The following is a 13,660-nucleotide window of genomic DNA, read 5'->3' on the forward strand; positions in this document are numbered from 1 at the left end:
TGAGACTACGGCATTGGGGATGTTCTAGGTGAGGCATGTGCTGGCTTTTTTTGCTCCTGGGTGGTGAATATTTTTTACTCTGTAGCAAAAAGCATTCAGAATCTGTGTTGGTGGGAGCTCTGTCACAATGTACCACGAGACGAACTGGATGCGGGTATTACTCTGCTCTGAGATATCCTGGTGCAAACCATTGTTGGCACTTTGAGATCTCCTAACCTTTGAAATTACACTCAAATTTGGCATGCCTCACTAATGCGCAGTATCCAGATCTAGGGTCAGCTGAACATGGAGTGCCTAAGATGAGCCTAATTGCAAAAACAAGCGGGTAGAAATTGGGGGAGTGTGAGGGGAAGCTGTGGGGGCATGTTTTGCCCTGTCAATGGTTTCTACTGATACAGCAGAAGAGTTATTTCCTGCTGAAAATGCTTTTCGAAAGGAAACAACTACCACATGAGTGTTTGCTGGGAATTTCAGGGGATTCGGGAGCAGGCAGAGTTGGTGGGGAAGAGGAGGTAGGTGAGGAAGGGAAAGCTGCTGAGTATTTGAGCATGGTTTGTGTGGGCTTCTCAGCTTGTGAGATGCTCTTTACATGTTCCACAATGGCCAAAAATTGTAGTCAGTAGAGAAATAAGACTAACAGGCATATCCATCTCATAGCTCTGTCCTCTTTGCCTAGTGTGCCTAAACCCAACATGCTGCTCTTGTTACTCCAAACACAATGACCCCTCTGTCGCTCTACAGCCAAATGCAGGGGATTTGCTGCAGGGAAACCAACATTTCTCCTATTTTTGACATCTTTCAGTACCAAGCTCATGATGCTGCACAGCTCTGCATTTACAGTTTTCAGCCCCATGGAGTGATAGTAAAAGTTGTGCAGGTTGTGTAACTCTTTGTAGCTTTCAGAAGCTTGGTTTTGAAATATCCTGATTTTTCTATTCATTAATTTTCAAGATGTTGAATTTTGCTGAACTCCTTGATAACAGAGCATTAAATACACCAGCTCTTGCAGTAATTATTTTTCAAATCAAATCGGAATTAGGCAGGTGGCCAGACTTTTAGAAGCAGTGAGCACTTGCACATCCCACTTATTTCAGCTGAAAGTTGTGGATATGTCATGGTTATTTAACTTTAAGGTGGGAGGAGACATATGTATTTTCTATCTTCTCTACAAAGGCAGTGAAGCAAAATCTGCTCAGTGAGCACAGCATAAAGTAAATATTCCCACAAGGGGAGTAGCTGAATCTTTCAGCCTTCAATTTGTGGTGAAATGAGGTGCTGTTGAGATGAGCCTGTCTGTCTTTGATTGAAATATCTTAATTAAGAAAGGCTTAGGGGATAATTAAAGTTGTATCTGAGACCCATTGCTGCCAATCCCATTAAAGAAAGGGAACAATCACTTTGTTCCTCCTATATTTTCTGTTCTGCAGCTTTGATTAAGCTTAAGAAGAATGGCCAACGCTGTGCCGTCAAGTCCCAGTTTGTTCAGCCCATCTGCTTGCCGGAAAGTAGCACTGTTTTCCCTGATCAGTTCAAATGTCAGATTTCTGGATGGGGACACAGGCATGAGAGTGAGTAAAACAAGAGTTGGTGTCTGTGTAAAAAAAAATATGATATCTAAAAAATAATGCTGAAGTATGTGTTATATAACTGATAGTTTTGTGAAATATTTTCCAAGAGACTTCTGGTGGGAATCTTCCTACATACCTTTAGATGTTTACAACATTTGCATTTGAAATAGTCACCCTGAACTTCCTTTGTAGTTCTTGGAATTTGGAGTGTGGTTCCTTTGACCAAATGTTTGTGTTTATTTTAGGATGAGCTGAGCTATGAGCTAGCTAGATCTTCGTGGACTGGGAGGGGAGCAAGTGGCTTAGTTATAGGTCCGAAGACTTGACATGTTAGTTGAATGAACCCTACCTCTGGTTTCTCAAGATAGATGCCAAAACCTGCAAAACATACACAATCAGCATACTAGGTCTATAATGGAGGAGATCTTCACCTTCACCGGTAATTAACTTTGGAAACATCTACAGGAGAGGGCCAGACTTTGGACTAAGAAGTGCTTACATTCAGCTTGAGAAAGGTGGAAAAATACATCCTATCCATCCAGATGAGGAATTTCAGGATTATGAACCTCCTGCTTGGCTGTGTTGCTTTGATGTGCAGATGGCAGAAACTGATGTAGACAGATGAGAAAGATGGGGGAGTTGGCTGCCTAATTTTGGTTAGAGATTTAGTATGAGCAAATGTTGTCTTGATCTAAATGTGTACTTAAAGGCAAAAAGAGGTAATGGAACTTTTAATAAATTGATGATTTAATATCACATCTGGAAAGAGGAGAAGACAGGAGTTCTGAGAGACTGTTCATGAGTCTCTAGAAAATGAGAGAATATGAAGTGGATTAATGACTTAACATGGAATACTGTTATTTTAAAGAGCATGGAGTCTGACTGAAGGAGCAGAAAGTGATCTGATCATTAGAAAAATAATTATTTTTTAAAGAGATCCACCACACAATACAACTGGGATGTGCTAAGTGTGTTTATATGTTCTATTGTGCAGTATGCTTCCATGTCATGCTCTTCACATTCAATAAAAAATGACTTTCTTTTCCTCTCTGGGTTATTTTTTTCAAGATGTATCTGGTTATTCAGATATCCTGCAAGAAACACTGATTCCAATCATTCCTGAGGAAAAGTGCAGAAGTCCTGAAATTTATGGAGCAGAAATCACTGAAAATATGTTCTGTGCTGGCTACTTTGATAGCAAATCTGATGCTTGTCAGGTAACGCTGTGAGTTTTCTCTGCAGATAATAGAAATGTATATTATTGCCAGAAATATCGCAGTGGTACAGTGCTCACTTTTGACATTAAAGTGTTCCCAAAGAAAAGAAAGGTTCCTAAAGAAAAGACAACTTATGTGACTGCACCACCTTGCTTCTGTCTTTGGTTTGTAATCTGGTGTCAATTCAGTTCTACAGAAGGGCAAGACCTCCAGGGTGTTATATTCCTCCTACCTTCATAAAAGGTCATGGCTACACACTGGAGTGTGTAGTGAGTTGCTTTAACCCCTGGCTGAGCTTGCAGTGGGATGGCAATGGTTTGCTGGGCAGCTGGCAGGGAAGTTGTGGCAGGCCAAGCAGCATGAACTTGTGTGGAGCCAAATCCCTGAGCTGCTTCTGCCTCTTACCTGAATAAAAATAAGGATACCTGGGTAGGAGCTGGAGAGCAGTGGTGGGGTTTGGAGGAGGAAGGAGCTGAGGTTAGTATTTAATGAGGTGGGATTTAATGGTATAGAGTATCAGTCAGTTGGAAACGGTGTTTCATGACTTCAGTCCTTCATGAAATGACCTCATGCTTTTACTGCTTTGCATGCCTTTTTTAGTTATATCACACCTTGGTTCTGAATAAGAGTGCAGAATTGTTGTGGTGATAGATGAAAATATTTTTAAATGAAGGATCAGATTAGTCCTTACGTAAACCTTAAGGTTTTACCTAGAGTTCATTTTGAAGGTTATTCTCTACTAAAATAAATGTGGGAACAGGCAGCACATAGCTAATAGATGGCAGTGAGATTATGTAAAGTGAAGAATATAATGTATGCTGTGTGCTGGAACCCCTATAGAGATCATAAAAGTGTCCAAAGAAAGGTGTCAAGAGTGAAATAGCAGCAGCCAGCAGTGGCTCAAGGCTTCTGAACCAGAGCTGGGAATTGATTCTAGTTATTGGCTGCAAGTGTTCATACTCACCAGAGAACTAGAGGCTACTTTCCTTGGCCAGTCTTCCTTGCCTTATCCAGGAAGCACAAATAAAAGATACAGCACAGTACCCCATTCTCACTCCCTGCCCTGGAAAAACAGAGTTGATCAGGAATGAGAGGCAGAAAGAAGAAAGAAGAGGGAAGGAGAGAGGAGCTGCACAAGACGAGTAGTCTGGAGAGAGTTGTGAAGTCTGAGAAACAGTGATGAAGAGTCAGTGATGTTGCTGAAGAACAGTGCTCATGACATGAAATCATTATAAGTGAATCAGTAATTCATTTTTTTTTGGTGACAAGTCTTTTGGCAGACTTTTAGTGTGGTCTAAGGACAAACAGCATAAACCTCTAATGTCACAACAAATGTAGCTGACCTCTGAGTTTTCTTAATATATGCCTGGTAAATTAAATTATAAACCATCTGTTGTGTATTAAAATACTTCAAGACCAAGAAGAACAAGCAGATAATGTGTTCTGCTTGGTTATTTTTAAAGATTTTATCAGAAACTTTTTTGTTTAATCAGTGTACCAGATACCAAAATTGCCATCAATAAGATGATCTGTGGAGAAATAAGCAAGTTCTGAGAAGTAAATTGATCTCAGATGCACAATTTCATTTGTTGTCCCTCATTTACCACAGAAATGTCCTAGTATAAAGGCAACATAATTTCCTTACCTACTTTGCTCCTAAGGTGTTTCCTTTTAAATAGGATAAAAATGTATGTCTCCTTAGTCTCAGACAAGTAGAGTGCTGGTTCCTTTCACCAGTAGTGTTTACTAAGTCACATTTTTCCTCTCATTTCCAAGACTTTCATTTCTGTAGAAGTCAACCTCAGAGCAGTGTGTCATCAAACATTGGTTTGGTCTTATTTTCAGTTTATGGTTTTAACAGCTAGGTAAATGCTCAGTAGCATCAAATTCAACAGATGCAAGAAACCCCATATGCCACATAAACTTATAGCATCTCACAGTCACGTGGAGAAGTGTGTATGTATGTGACACCTTTCTTTGAATGATGAAATCATGAAAACTTCCATGATCTCCAACTCTCCATGGGAGCTGCAATAAACTGCACTGAGAAACTTGCCAGATATTCTTTGCCTTACATAACATGCAGGGCCCATATTACAACATAGCCTAAGCCTCAAAGACTTCTTTACTCCCATGGAAAGTGATCTTAATCAATCATAGTATTCAGTAGGTGTCTGAATATAAAAATGTTTCAGGTTTTTAAACAAAATCTGATATTTTGACTCTTTCTTTCTATGCAGAATTAACCCCCCCACCATTATATTAGAAGTATGTCTAAAAAAACTCTGTTTTATAATGAAACTTCAGTAGACCACTACTTCCATATCTTCTTTTTAGTTAACATCTCACATTCAAACATTCTTAATTTAGGACTTTCCTGAACTGATCTTTTTCTTACTGCTTTTTATCAAATTAGATAATTTTTTATTCACTTTTAACACAGGGAGATTCTGGTGGACCTCTGGCCTGTGAGGAAAGTGAAATCTCTTACCTCTATGGGATTATCAGCTGGGGAGATGGCTGTGGCAGAGTCAACAAGCCTGGAGTATATACACGAGTGACGAACTATGTAAAGTGGATTAATGAGAAAATAGCCCCTAGAAAAGCTAGTTGAACACTTGAATATCTTAACCTTTGAAGCAGGGTTCAGGGGTCTTTTGGTTTCATTAAAGTGGCATAAATATTGTACTACAAGTTACAGTATGGTAACTGTCATGGTAATTCTTAGCAATTCCAAACCGGTGCTAGAAATGAAATTCCCTCCCTTCAGAAGTGATCTCTTGAATTTCAGGTTGAGAGACACCAGTAGATCAAGATGAAGGTGCTCCTCAGCTAGCTGCAACAAACCAGTTCTGGGGAAAAACCAGGGGGTTTAGGTTTTGATTCAACCAAACATGTAAGCGTATTTTTATGTTCCATGAGCATAAAATCAGGACCATGCTTCAGAGCTCTGTTGAATCTGGTGTGCAGTCTTCCAGCAAGGTTAACACAACGCTTTCTGAGAACACAAAGCTTGCTGAATAATGCTGGGAGTCGGAGCACCTGATTTCAGGCCGATAGTCAGGACCTTCTGCAGGCTGTGAGCTGCTCCTCACCCTGAGGACAGCAATGGAAACACTTCACCTTAATGATAAATGCCTAAATATTTCTTCAATTTGACAGTGTTTTGAAGGTGTCTTAGGTTTTGTATTAACAGGTTGTTCAACTGTTTAGGTAATTCAGAAAGGAGGTTTCTCTTAAAAGATTTTTAAACTGGATGGCTGGGGGAGCAGCTCAGCATTTTCCTTGAGGATTTGGTGATCTCATAAACCTCAGGCTTCGCTGTCATGGTCTATGGAATTGTTATGGGAACAATCAAAGAAACTATTACAATATATAGCTACTGAGAGGCTGTGGATTCAGCTTTGTTACCAAAATAAGGGCAGAAAATGATTCAATTAAAAAAAAAAAATCATTGTATAAAGAATGGAAAACTACAACTTTTATTTTTTATTATTATTATTATTAATACAGGGAACCTTTAGCCAGGTCAGATGTGTATATTTTGAAGTGTCAATGTGAATTGTATTTCTTCTGAAAATGAACGTTTTTAATTCTGCTGTTGTTTCAAGCAAAGCTGTGTTTTAAGATAGATAATTTTGGTGCCTAGTTACTCAGAGATATGTTTTATTTTGTAGTATTGGCAGCATCTTCATGGGCTCCTTAGTTGTGGTAAATGATTTCTGCAGTTAAAAGAAACTTTGTAAGGAAAAATACCCAAAACCTGAATTTGTTTAAGTGCAAATGTATAACAAAGTTATCTAGATAAATGATGTAAACTGTTTAATAAAAGGTTTTACCCTCTGTTTCTTGGACTTAATCTGTTATGGATAAAGTTACAATTAGATCTTTGAATCCCTCTGTAGGTTGTTCAACAGGTTTCAAGCTGGTAGAAAAATGACACTTTTCTGTGCTGGAAGGCATTGGAAAAGTTCTGCGTAAAGGATCTATTTCATCTGGTGGTGCTCCCAGTTTTATGCAAGCGCTGCACAAGTTTCCAGCACTTAGTGTAAGTGCTTGGATGTGATTTTCAGCTGTGAATACCGCGAATGCTCAGATCAAAGTCTTCAATTCATTTTTCTGACGCACTAAACACTAGCTTGAGAAAATGAGATCCACCTCTGGGGTCTTGATTCCAAAACAAGCTGAAGACTTGTTGTCTGGCTTTGCCTTCCTGCCCCTTTGCAGTATGAGCCTGGCTTGCTTAACTCCATAAAATGAATGTGACTGTGCAACAAGACTAACAGTACCTGCTGCTGAAAGACAAGTATTAAATCACCATGAAGGAGCTATTTACTCTTCTTTGGAAAGGATTCATTTGGAACAGGTTTCCACAGAAAGCTTATGCCATTCTGGACATCCATATCTGTTCTGTGACTTCAGCTTCACTTTGAAATTAATATCCATCCCCTGTACATGCGTTTAATCTGGCGTGTTATATGTATTCTCTCAGCCTTCTTTTGCTGTAAAGAAGGCAGCTGTTTGACAGGAAAGGTGTTAGACTGCTGTTTCTGATAACGTTGCGTAGAGCTTTTTAGCTGTCCCATTTTCAAAATCTATGCTGCTCATATCAGTATACAGCAACATCAGTACAATAAATAACACATTTTTTAAAACATATTGAATGTTCATAAGATGAGACAGTCTATTTTCTGCCCTCAAAGGTCTAAATGATAAATCTTCAGTCAATATTGTCATACTTTGAATGCATTAAAATTATTTTGTGGCATTGATTTGGTGGAACTAAAGTTCATCATTTAAGCATCTGCTGTGCAGCTACTAACACTGTATTAAGTACATAAAGCCAGCCTAGGGGTAGCAAGTAAACATTTAGGTTAAGCAAGAGGTCCTTGCCTGACCTCTCACACCCCTGACATTGACCACATTCCCATGGGGCACTTCAGCACCTTCTGCCTCCTGGCTTTCTGTGGAGCATTACCCCATAGAAACTTAACCTCTGTATTTTTCTCTTCCCTTTGAGTGTTTATGGCTTTGGTTAAAATGAAAAGCCAATCTAAACTTCCTAGTGAAATTTTATCTGGTATTTTTCCTAACACTTACACTGAAATTGAATTTGAATGCAAAGCCAGTTGAACAAACACCTCCCTAATTCATTATGAAACACACTTAAAAATGGTTTTATTAAATTATATGTTATTCCCTGCAAACTGACCAACTCAAAGGGAAGAAATAAATGCAAACATCTAAAAACCCCTTCTATTATGCTATTGAAAGAAAAATGTGCTGTATAAAAAAAAAAGCTGAAGAAATAATTACCATCAAATAAGATGCAGTAGGAGTATTTTTAGAATAATGGACTCTAATTAGTCCATTGCTGGTTGAAATAAATCCGAGGACATCATTAACACATCTTATTCTGTTAATTGTAGCTGCTCTGGGTTTGGTGTAAGTGGGTTGTTATCTTGTGACAGTTGCGTTACAAAGAAAAGGGGGGGAAAAAGGGAGTATTTTTATCCGGGGTAGTTGGCTGCATGTCTTCTGGGAGGCGAGGGGAGCAGTAATTACGGGTTTGGAAAGAGGAATTTGGGCATTGTAAGAGGGGTGGGGGAAAAGGGGTGTTTCTGCCCGCCGGCGCCAGGCCCCGCTCCGCGGAGGCAGAGGGCGCGCAGATCCGGTCCGGGCTTTCCCACCGCCCCCAGCCTCCGGGCTGCTCAGCGGTCAGAGGCAAAGCCCGGAGCGGGGTTAGGGCGGAGGAGTGGGGTCGGCGCCTGCCCAGGGTCGCACCCGAGGATGTCGGCGGGGCGGCCGTCGAGGGGCTGTGGAGCTCTGGGTGCGCCCCTTGTACTTCCCTCTACCGACACCCTGCAGGAAAAATAGTCACAATTAATTAACCCCCAATATCGCGGTACAATACATGAATAAAGAAAGAAGGAAAAGCTTCCCGGGACCCCCTCTCCCTTCAGCCAGAGGCTTCCCCCTTCCCCTGCCCGCCCCACTGCCCGGTGGGGCCGGGGGCGCCGAGGAGGGCAGGGCCGCGCTGGCCGCTCGCCCGCGTAGCTCCCTGTGCCTGTGCGGGGACCTAATAAAGCTATTTTGAAAGTGACCCCTGGTCCAGAGCGCGGGGAGGGAGCAGCGAGCCGGGTGCAGCTGTCCGGAATCATGACTGAAGATGACGGATTCCGTGCTGGTGGAGGGTCACGTCAAGTTGAGAGATGGAAAAAAGGTCCCTGCTCGCAGCGCCCCTTGGGCCCGGCCCCGCGGCGGGTTGGGGCCGGGGGTCCCCCACCGACAGCCCCCTCCCCAGGAAGGGAAAGAGCCCGCTCTTCCCTCCTCCGGCCCTGGCTAACCCTCTCCTTTTGCCTCTCGTTACAGTGGAAGAGTAGGTGGCTGGTGCTGCGCAAGCCCTCCCCGGTGGCAGGTAAGAGGGGGCCTGTCCCGGGGGAGGGAAGGCAGGTGCCGGGGTGTCCCTCCCTCCCCCGCCCGCGGCTGGGGGTTCCCGAGGGCAGGGATTCAGAGGGCTCCCTTCGAGGTTCGCAGCCGCCGGAGATCACCCTCGACGGGTCTCCCCTCAAGCCGTCGTTGCTCTTTCCTCTTGTTTTTTTTGTCTTATTTAATCGGGGGAGCGGGCAGTAAATTATCTGGCAACGAAACAGGCGGACAGAAATAGGAGTCGGCTACCGCCGGAGCCCCCCGGAGTCACCGCGGCCAGTGCCCGGTGTAACGTTGTCCCTCGGGCTGCCAGTGGTGCCCGGGTGTCGGGTTGGAGTAGTTTAATACCAGGCGCTGACTAAAACCATCGGGAAAGGTGACTTCTCAAGGCACAGTTCTTTGGTTTTGGATCCCGTTTATTCTTCAGGGTGATTGGTGGCTGTAAAAAAAGCTGGCATTGTAAGCTCCGTAGGTATTTTTGATCAGTATTTTGACATAAAATATCACTTCGATTTAAAAATAAAATGACATTTTGAATTAAAAAAAAAAAAAAAAATCACTTCCCTGCTTCTGAAGAGGAAATTGAAAATGTTATTCAAAGCCAGCATTTTACTGCTGGAGATGCAAAAGTAGGTTTCAGGTTTCCCTAACTGTTCCTAACAGAGAACACATTTGGGCCTGAAAGTATATATTTTCCACATAGAAAATGTGAATCTGCACTGCTGCAGAATGGATTAAGGCGTCTTTTCTAGGTTGTTGCTGGTAGGCTAAAGATTTCTTAGTAATTGAAAGTCTTCAGACCTAACTCGCTGTACTTGGGTCATTACAGTTGTGTGTTAGTGTCTTAAATGCCTGTGTTTTAACTGGCTTTGTTAAACTTCCCCGCATCTGTAGATCCTAGAGCTAGTATCTAGACATGTGAACACGGGCCTGGATTTCTAAGTGAGACAAGTTTGAAGGGGGAAAATGAGGGAATTTGCTTTGAAAACTTACTGGCTGATCCTGTGGCTTATTCCTCAGGAATAGTATTTTATTCTAGCTAAATTAGCCAGGTTTACCAGAAAAAGCCTCCAGTGATTTACTTCTCTTGCTCTGTAAACCATAGCTGTTCTTTCTTCAGACACACAACTGTATTGCAGAATGCTTGAATCTCATTGTCGCAGCTGTTTTTGCTAACAGGTGGATGAAAACAGTTGTTAGGCAATGCAGAGCTCTGCTTTCGCTAGCAGAGGGTTCAGTCTTTTGGTCATTTTTCACCTCTTTGGAGTTACGCGCATCCTTTGCTGGGCTGAGGGTGCAGGGCACCTTGCCAGGGCTTGGAGCACCACACCCTAGCATTCATCAGATGGTGCACAGGAGGCTTTTTCCTTATGGTATGCAGGGGAGCTTAAGCTGTGGATGGAGCAGCTTCCATACCGATCGTTAATTGCACAACCAAGTGCTATGTGATAGGAAGGGGGAAGAGGAGAGAGAGCCCTTGTTAGAAGTGCAAAAGAGGAGGCCTCTCCACTTTTTCTTGTCTTTTGGGGCTGCTTCTGAAATGTGCGTTTTCCATGGCACCCGAATTGCTGCATAGTTACAGTGTAATAAATACCTCTAGGAAGGGGTTAAACGCAAATGGTGACACGGGAAAATATTTTCCTTTCAGAAAGCTGTGGCACATAATGGTTATTTAGCAATGGCTACTGTGTAGCATTTAAGTAGGAAACTTGAGCTGACACCAACAATCTGGCAACGCAGTCTGCTCATCATTTAGCAGTTGAGTAATCTGTGAACTACTGTAAGAATTTCATTTGTGGTTCAGCATGTTCTGATGGAAATACGGGTGACACTAGCCTCTTGGTCTTTAGTGGTGGTAACGTGAACAGCTATCGTAGTGTAACTTCTGATGCTCTGAATTGAATGAGTCCCACACTCCAGAGACTGTCTGAGAAACCACTGGATTGTTGGAAAGTAAACCGGAAGATTTTTTACTTGCCTCCTTATTTCTGAGCCTGCAGATTGCCCTTGAAACATGCCTTGAATGTTTGCTCCCTAAAAGCAGGGGCTACAAACTACTTAGGGATGGGGTGGGAAAAGGAAATTGAGTTCTTGCACTGACTTATTAGACTGACCCTGACTTTGTGAACCACCGTTGTATTGAAGAGCAGCACTGAGAAATGTGTTATGTTCTATATTCTGCCTCATCATCTCTGACAGTTTTGCTTCTTTTAGACTGTTTGCTCATGCTTGTGTACAAGGATAAATCTGAACGAGCAAAAGGGCATAAGGAGAGGAGCAGCATGACCTTAGAAGACATCTGTGGCTTGGATCCTGGGCTACCCTATGAGGGCTTGAATCACACGCTTGCAATCATCTGTCTCTCTCAAGTTGTGATGCTGGGATTTGAGAACAAGGAAACAATGTATGCGTGGGATGTACGAATCCGCTACAGTTTGGGGGAAGGTAACCTTTATCTTATCATGCTTTGTTTTTATCTTCTGGGGGAAAAAAGACAAACAAAAACATAGCTAAAATGCAAACAGTGAAGTATAGTTAAGGAAAAGACTGTCACTCATTTGAGAGTGAAGAGACTGGTCTTCACTTTGCATCTTAAAGCAGGTCTCTCTTATGGTAGGTTTTGGTCATGGTACTGCCCAGTACTGACAGCTAATTGTGGGAGCATTTGGGTTTTGATTTTGGCACTGAAAGTGTGTAGCTTTGAAGCAAAGTGACCAGATTTCTATTTCTGGTCCTGCAATTTACTTAGGGATTTTGACGACAGGTTTCAGAGGGAGCCTGAATTAAGAGGAGGAGAGTCCTGAGTTGCACTTGACTCGTTTAATCCTAGTTTTCTGAGCTGCCTACCAGGAGTTGTATTTATAATGCTTATTACTGCTGGTGTCCCCTTTCAGAAAGAGGCATCTTGCAATAAGGACTGTCATCAGACACAGTCTTTCCAGCTAGCTTCAATCTTATGCATCCTTTTATTTTATTTTCTTGGTTAGCAGCTCTAAAATGGTGAACAAAGACTGGTAATATTGGTAATCCGCAGTATCTGTCTTATGTTTGTTTAGTCATAACTAGGGAAGGAGGGTAGGTGTAGGGAAGACGCACATTAGCCATCTTAATCATTTGTTACATATGCTTTGCCATCTGTTGCATTGCTGGACTCATTCCTTTGCAGTACATACACAGAAAGATGGTGGGAATTTTACAGTAATGAAATATAGAAGTATCGCAAGAGAGATGTATGGGTGAACCACTTGGAGCTGTCAAATATGAAGCCTTGCATAAGGCGAAAGGTTAGAGATAGTTTCTGAACAATACAGGCACGAGTAGCTGGAGTAGTTGATACACTCTGATGGAGCTGTGTTGTGTTCTGGTTCTGTTTCTTTACTGGATTTAGGATCTATTTACAGCATACAAGGGTAGGGCTGGCTTTCATGATCTTGCACTGGTGCAGTGGTGGGATAGAGAGAGTATTTAATCTCAGTCTGGTTGTGATAGGGGGCAGTGTAGCAGCAACAAAGATGTTTGCTTTTTGTTTTTGAAGGAAAGTGAGGCAGAAATACAGTCTATTAGATGATGATGTGTGTAGCCATGAAGTAAAGATATAGTGGGAGAGAACGTGTGTGGAGGTGAAGAAATTAAGAAGAAAGAAACCAAGTATAATTGGTTGAATTGGCAATAATTTGTAGAACATCAATTCCAAAAAAAGCTTAGGGGAAGGAGGATAGAGCAGAGTACAGAAATTTGTTTCAGGATTTCATCCCTGAGTGAAGGTTCAGTTAGGAGAAAGAAGCCAAATTAATGTGAGTCTGGTTTGAGTAGGAAGAAATAGAAAAGAATGGAATCTTAGCTGAAGAGAGGATGGTGGCTGGTGTTTTTTCTTGAAGCGTAGTAAGGTTGCCTTTGCGTGCCTTGGAAGTAAGGTTGCTGGATGATAAAAATAGACTATGGACAGATGACCTCAGAGTCTGGGAAGCAAAAAAAAAAAAAAAAAGGAAAGAGAGGGAAAGGAGTAAAGGAGTTGTTCCTGTTCTTGAATGAAGACCACAGAATGGAGGCATTTGCACCGGAGTTCCTTGTATCTTCCATCTGCTTTTAGCAGGTGAGGTGGATGTTATTCCTGGAATAAAACAACCAGGATCAGAAAAAACACTGGGATTAAGCGAGATGAGGCACAGGTCAGGTGTGAGAAGAGTGCTTGAGCCCAAACTCATTCTGAGGAAGTTAGCATACTGCAGGTCAGTGATTAGCTGGGAGGAGATAAAGGAATTTAGGAGCTTAAATAGTACCTTTTATTCGTGGTCATAGTCAGCTTTTTATCTTATTCATTATTTTTTCAGAGAAGGAGAAGTAGATGGTTGGGGAGAACTGAAAATAAAAGTCCTATTTACAAAGAAAGCAGCATATGGCAAAAGCTTCATGTCCAGATCTGTTTGCTGTTTCTTTTTTCCTTAA

At 42.0% G+C, this 13,660-nt stretch overlaps 2 protein-coding genes across 3 annotated transcripts in view; both read left to right on the top strand.

Moving 5' to 3' along the window:
- HGFAC (HGF activator) overlaps positions 1-6,630 on the top strand; it is a 45,534-nt gene extending 38,904 nt beyond the window's left edge. Inside the window, exons 12-14 of the mRNA XM_057426680.1 lie at positions 1,428-1,568; positions 2,637-2,785; positions 5,229-6,630. Of these exons, the coding sequence (XP_057282663.1) occupies positions 1,428-1,568; positions 2,637-2,785; positions 5,229-5,399 (461 nt within the window). The 3' untranslated portion in view covers positions 5,400-6,630. The remainder of the gene's footprint in view (positions 1-1,427; positions 1,569-2,636; positions 2,786-5,228) is intronic.
- Positions 6,631-8,772: 2,142 nt separating this feature from the next.
- Positions 8,773-13,660, top strand: part of DOK7 (docking protein 7) — a 63,731-nt gene continuing 58,843 nt past the window's right edge. Inside the window, exons 1-3 of one of the 2 annotated variants that reach the window (XM_057426671.1) lie at positions 8,773-9,008; positions 9,158-9,203; positions 11,414-11,659. In XM_057426671.1, coding sequence (XP_057282654.1) covers positions 8,955-9,008; positions 9,158-9,203; positions 11,414-11,659 — 346 coding nt within the window. In that variant the 5' untranslated portion in view covers positions 8,773-8,954. The remainder of the gene's footprint in view (positions 9,009-9,157; positions 9,204-11,413; positions 11,660-13,660) is intronic. The other variant, XM_057426672.1, reaches the window with a different exon arrangement.

The sequence above is a fragment of the Pezoporus wallicus genome, unplaced genomic scaffold (assembly GCF_028554395.1).
Source record: "Pezoporus wallicus isolate ANWC-B61680 ecotype Strahan unplaced genomic scaffold, APGP_CSIRO_Pwel_v1 scaffold_13239, whole genome shotgun sequence".
NCBI classification, from domain to species: Eukaryota; Metazoa; Chordata; class Aves; order Psittaciformes; family Psittacidae; genus Pezoporus; species Pezoporus wallicus.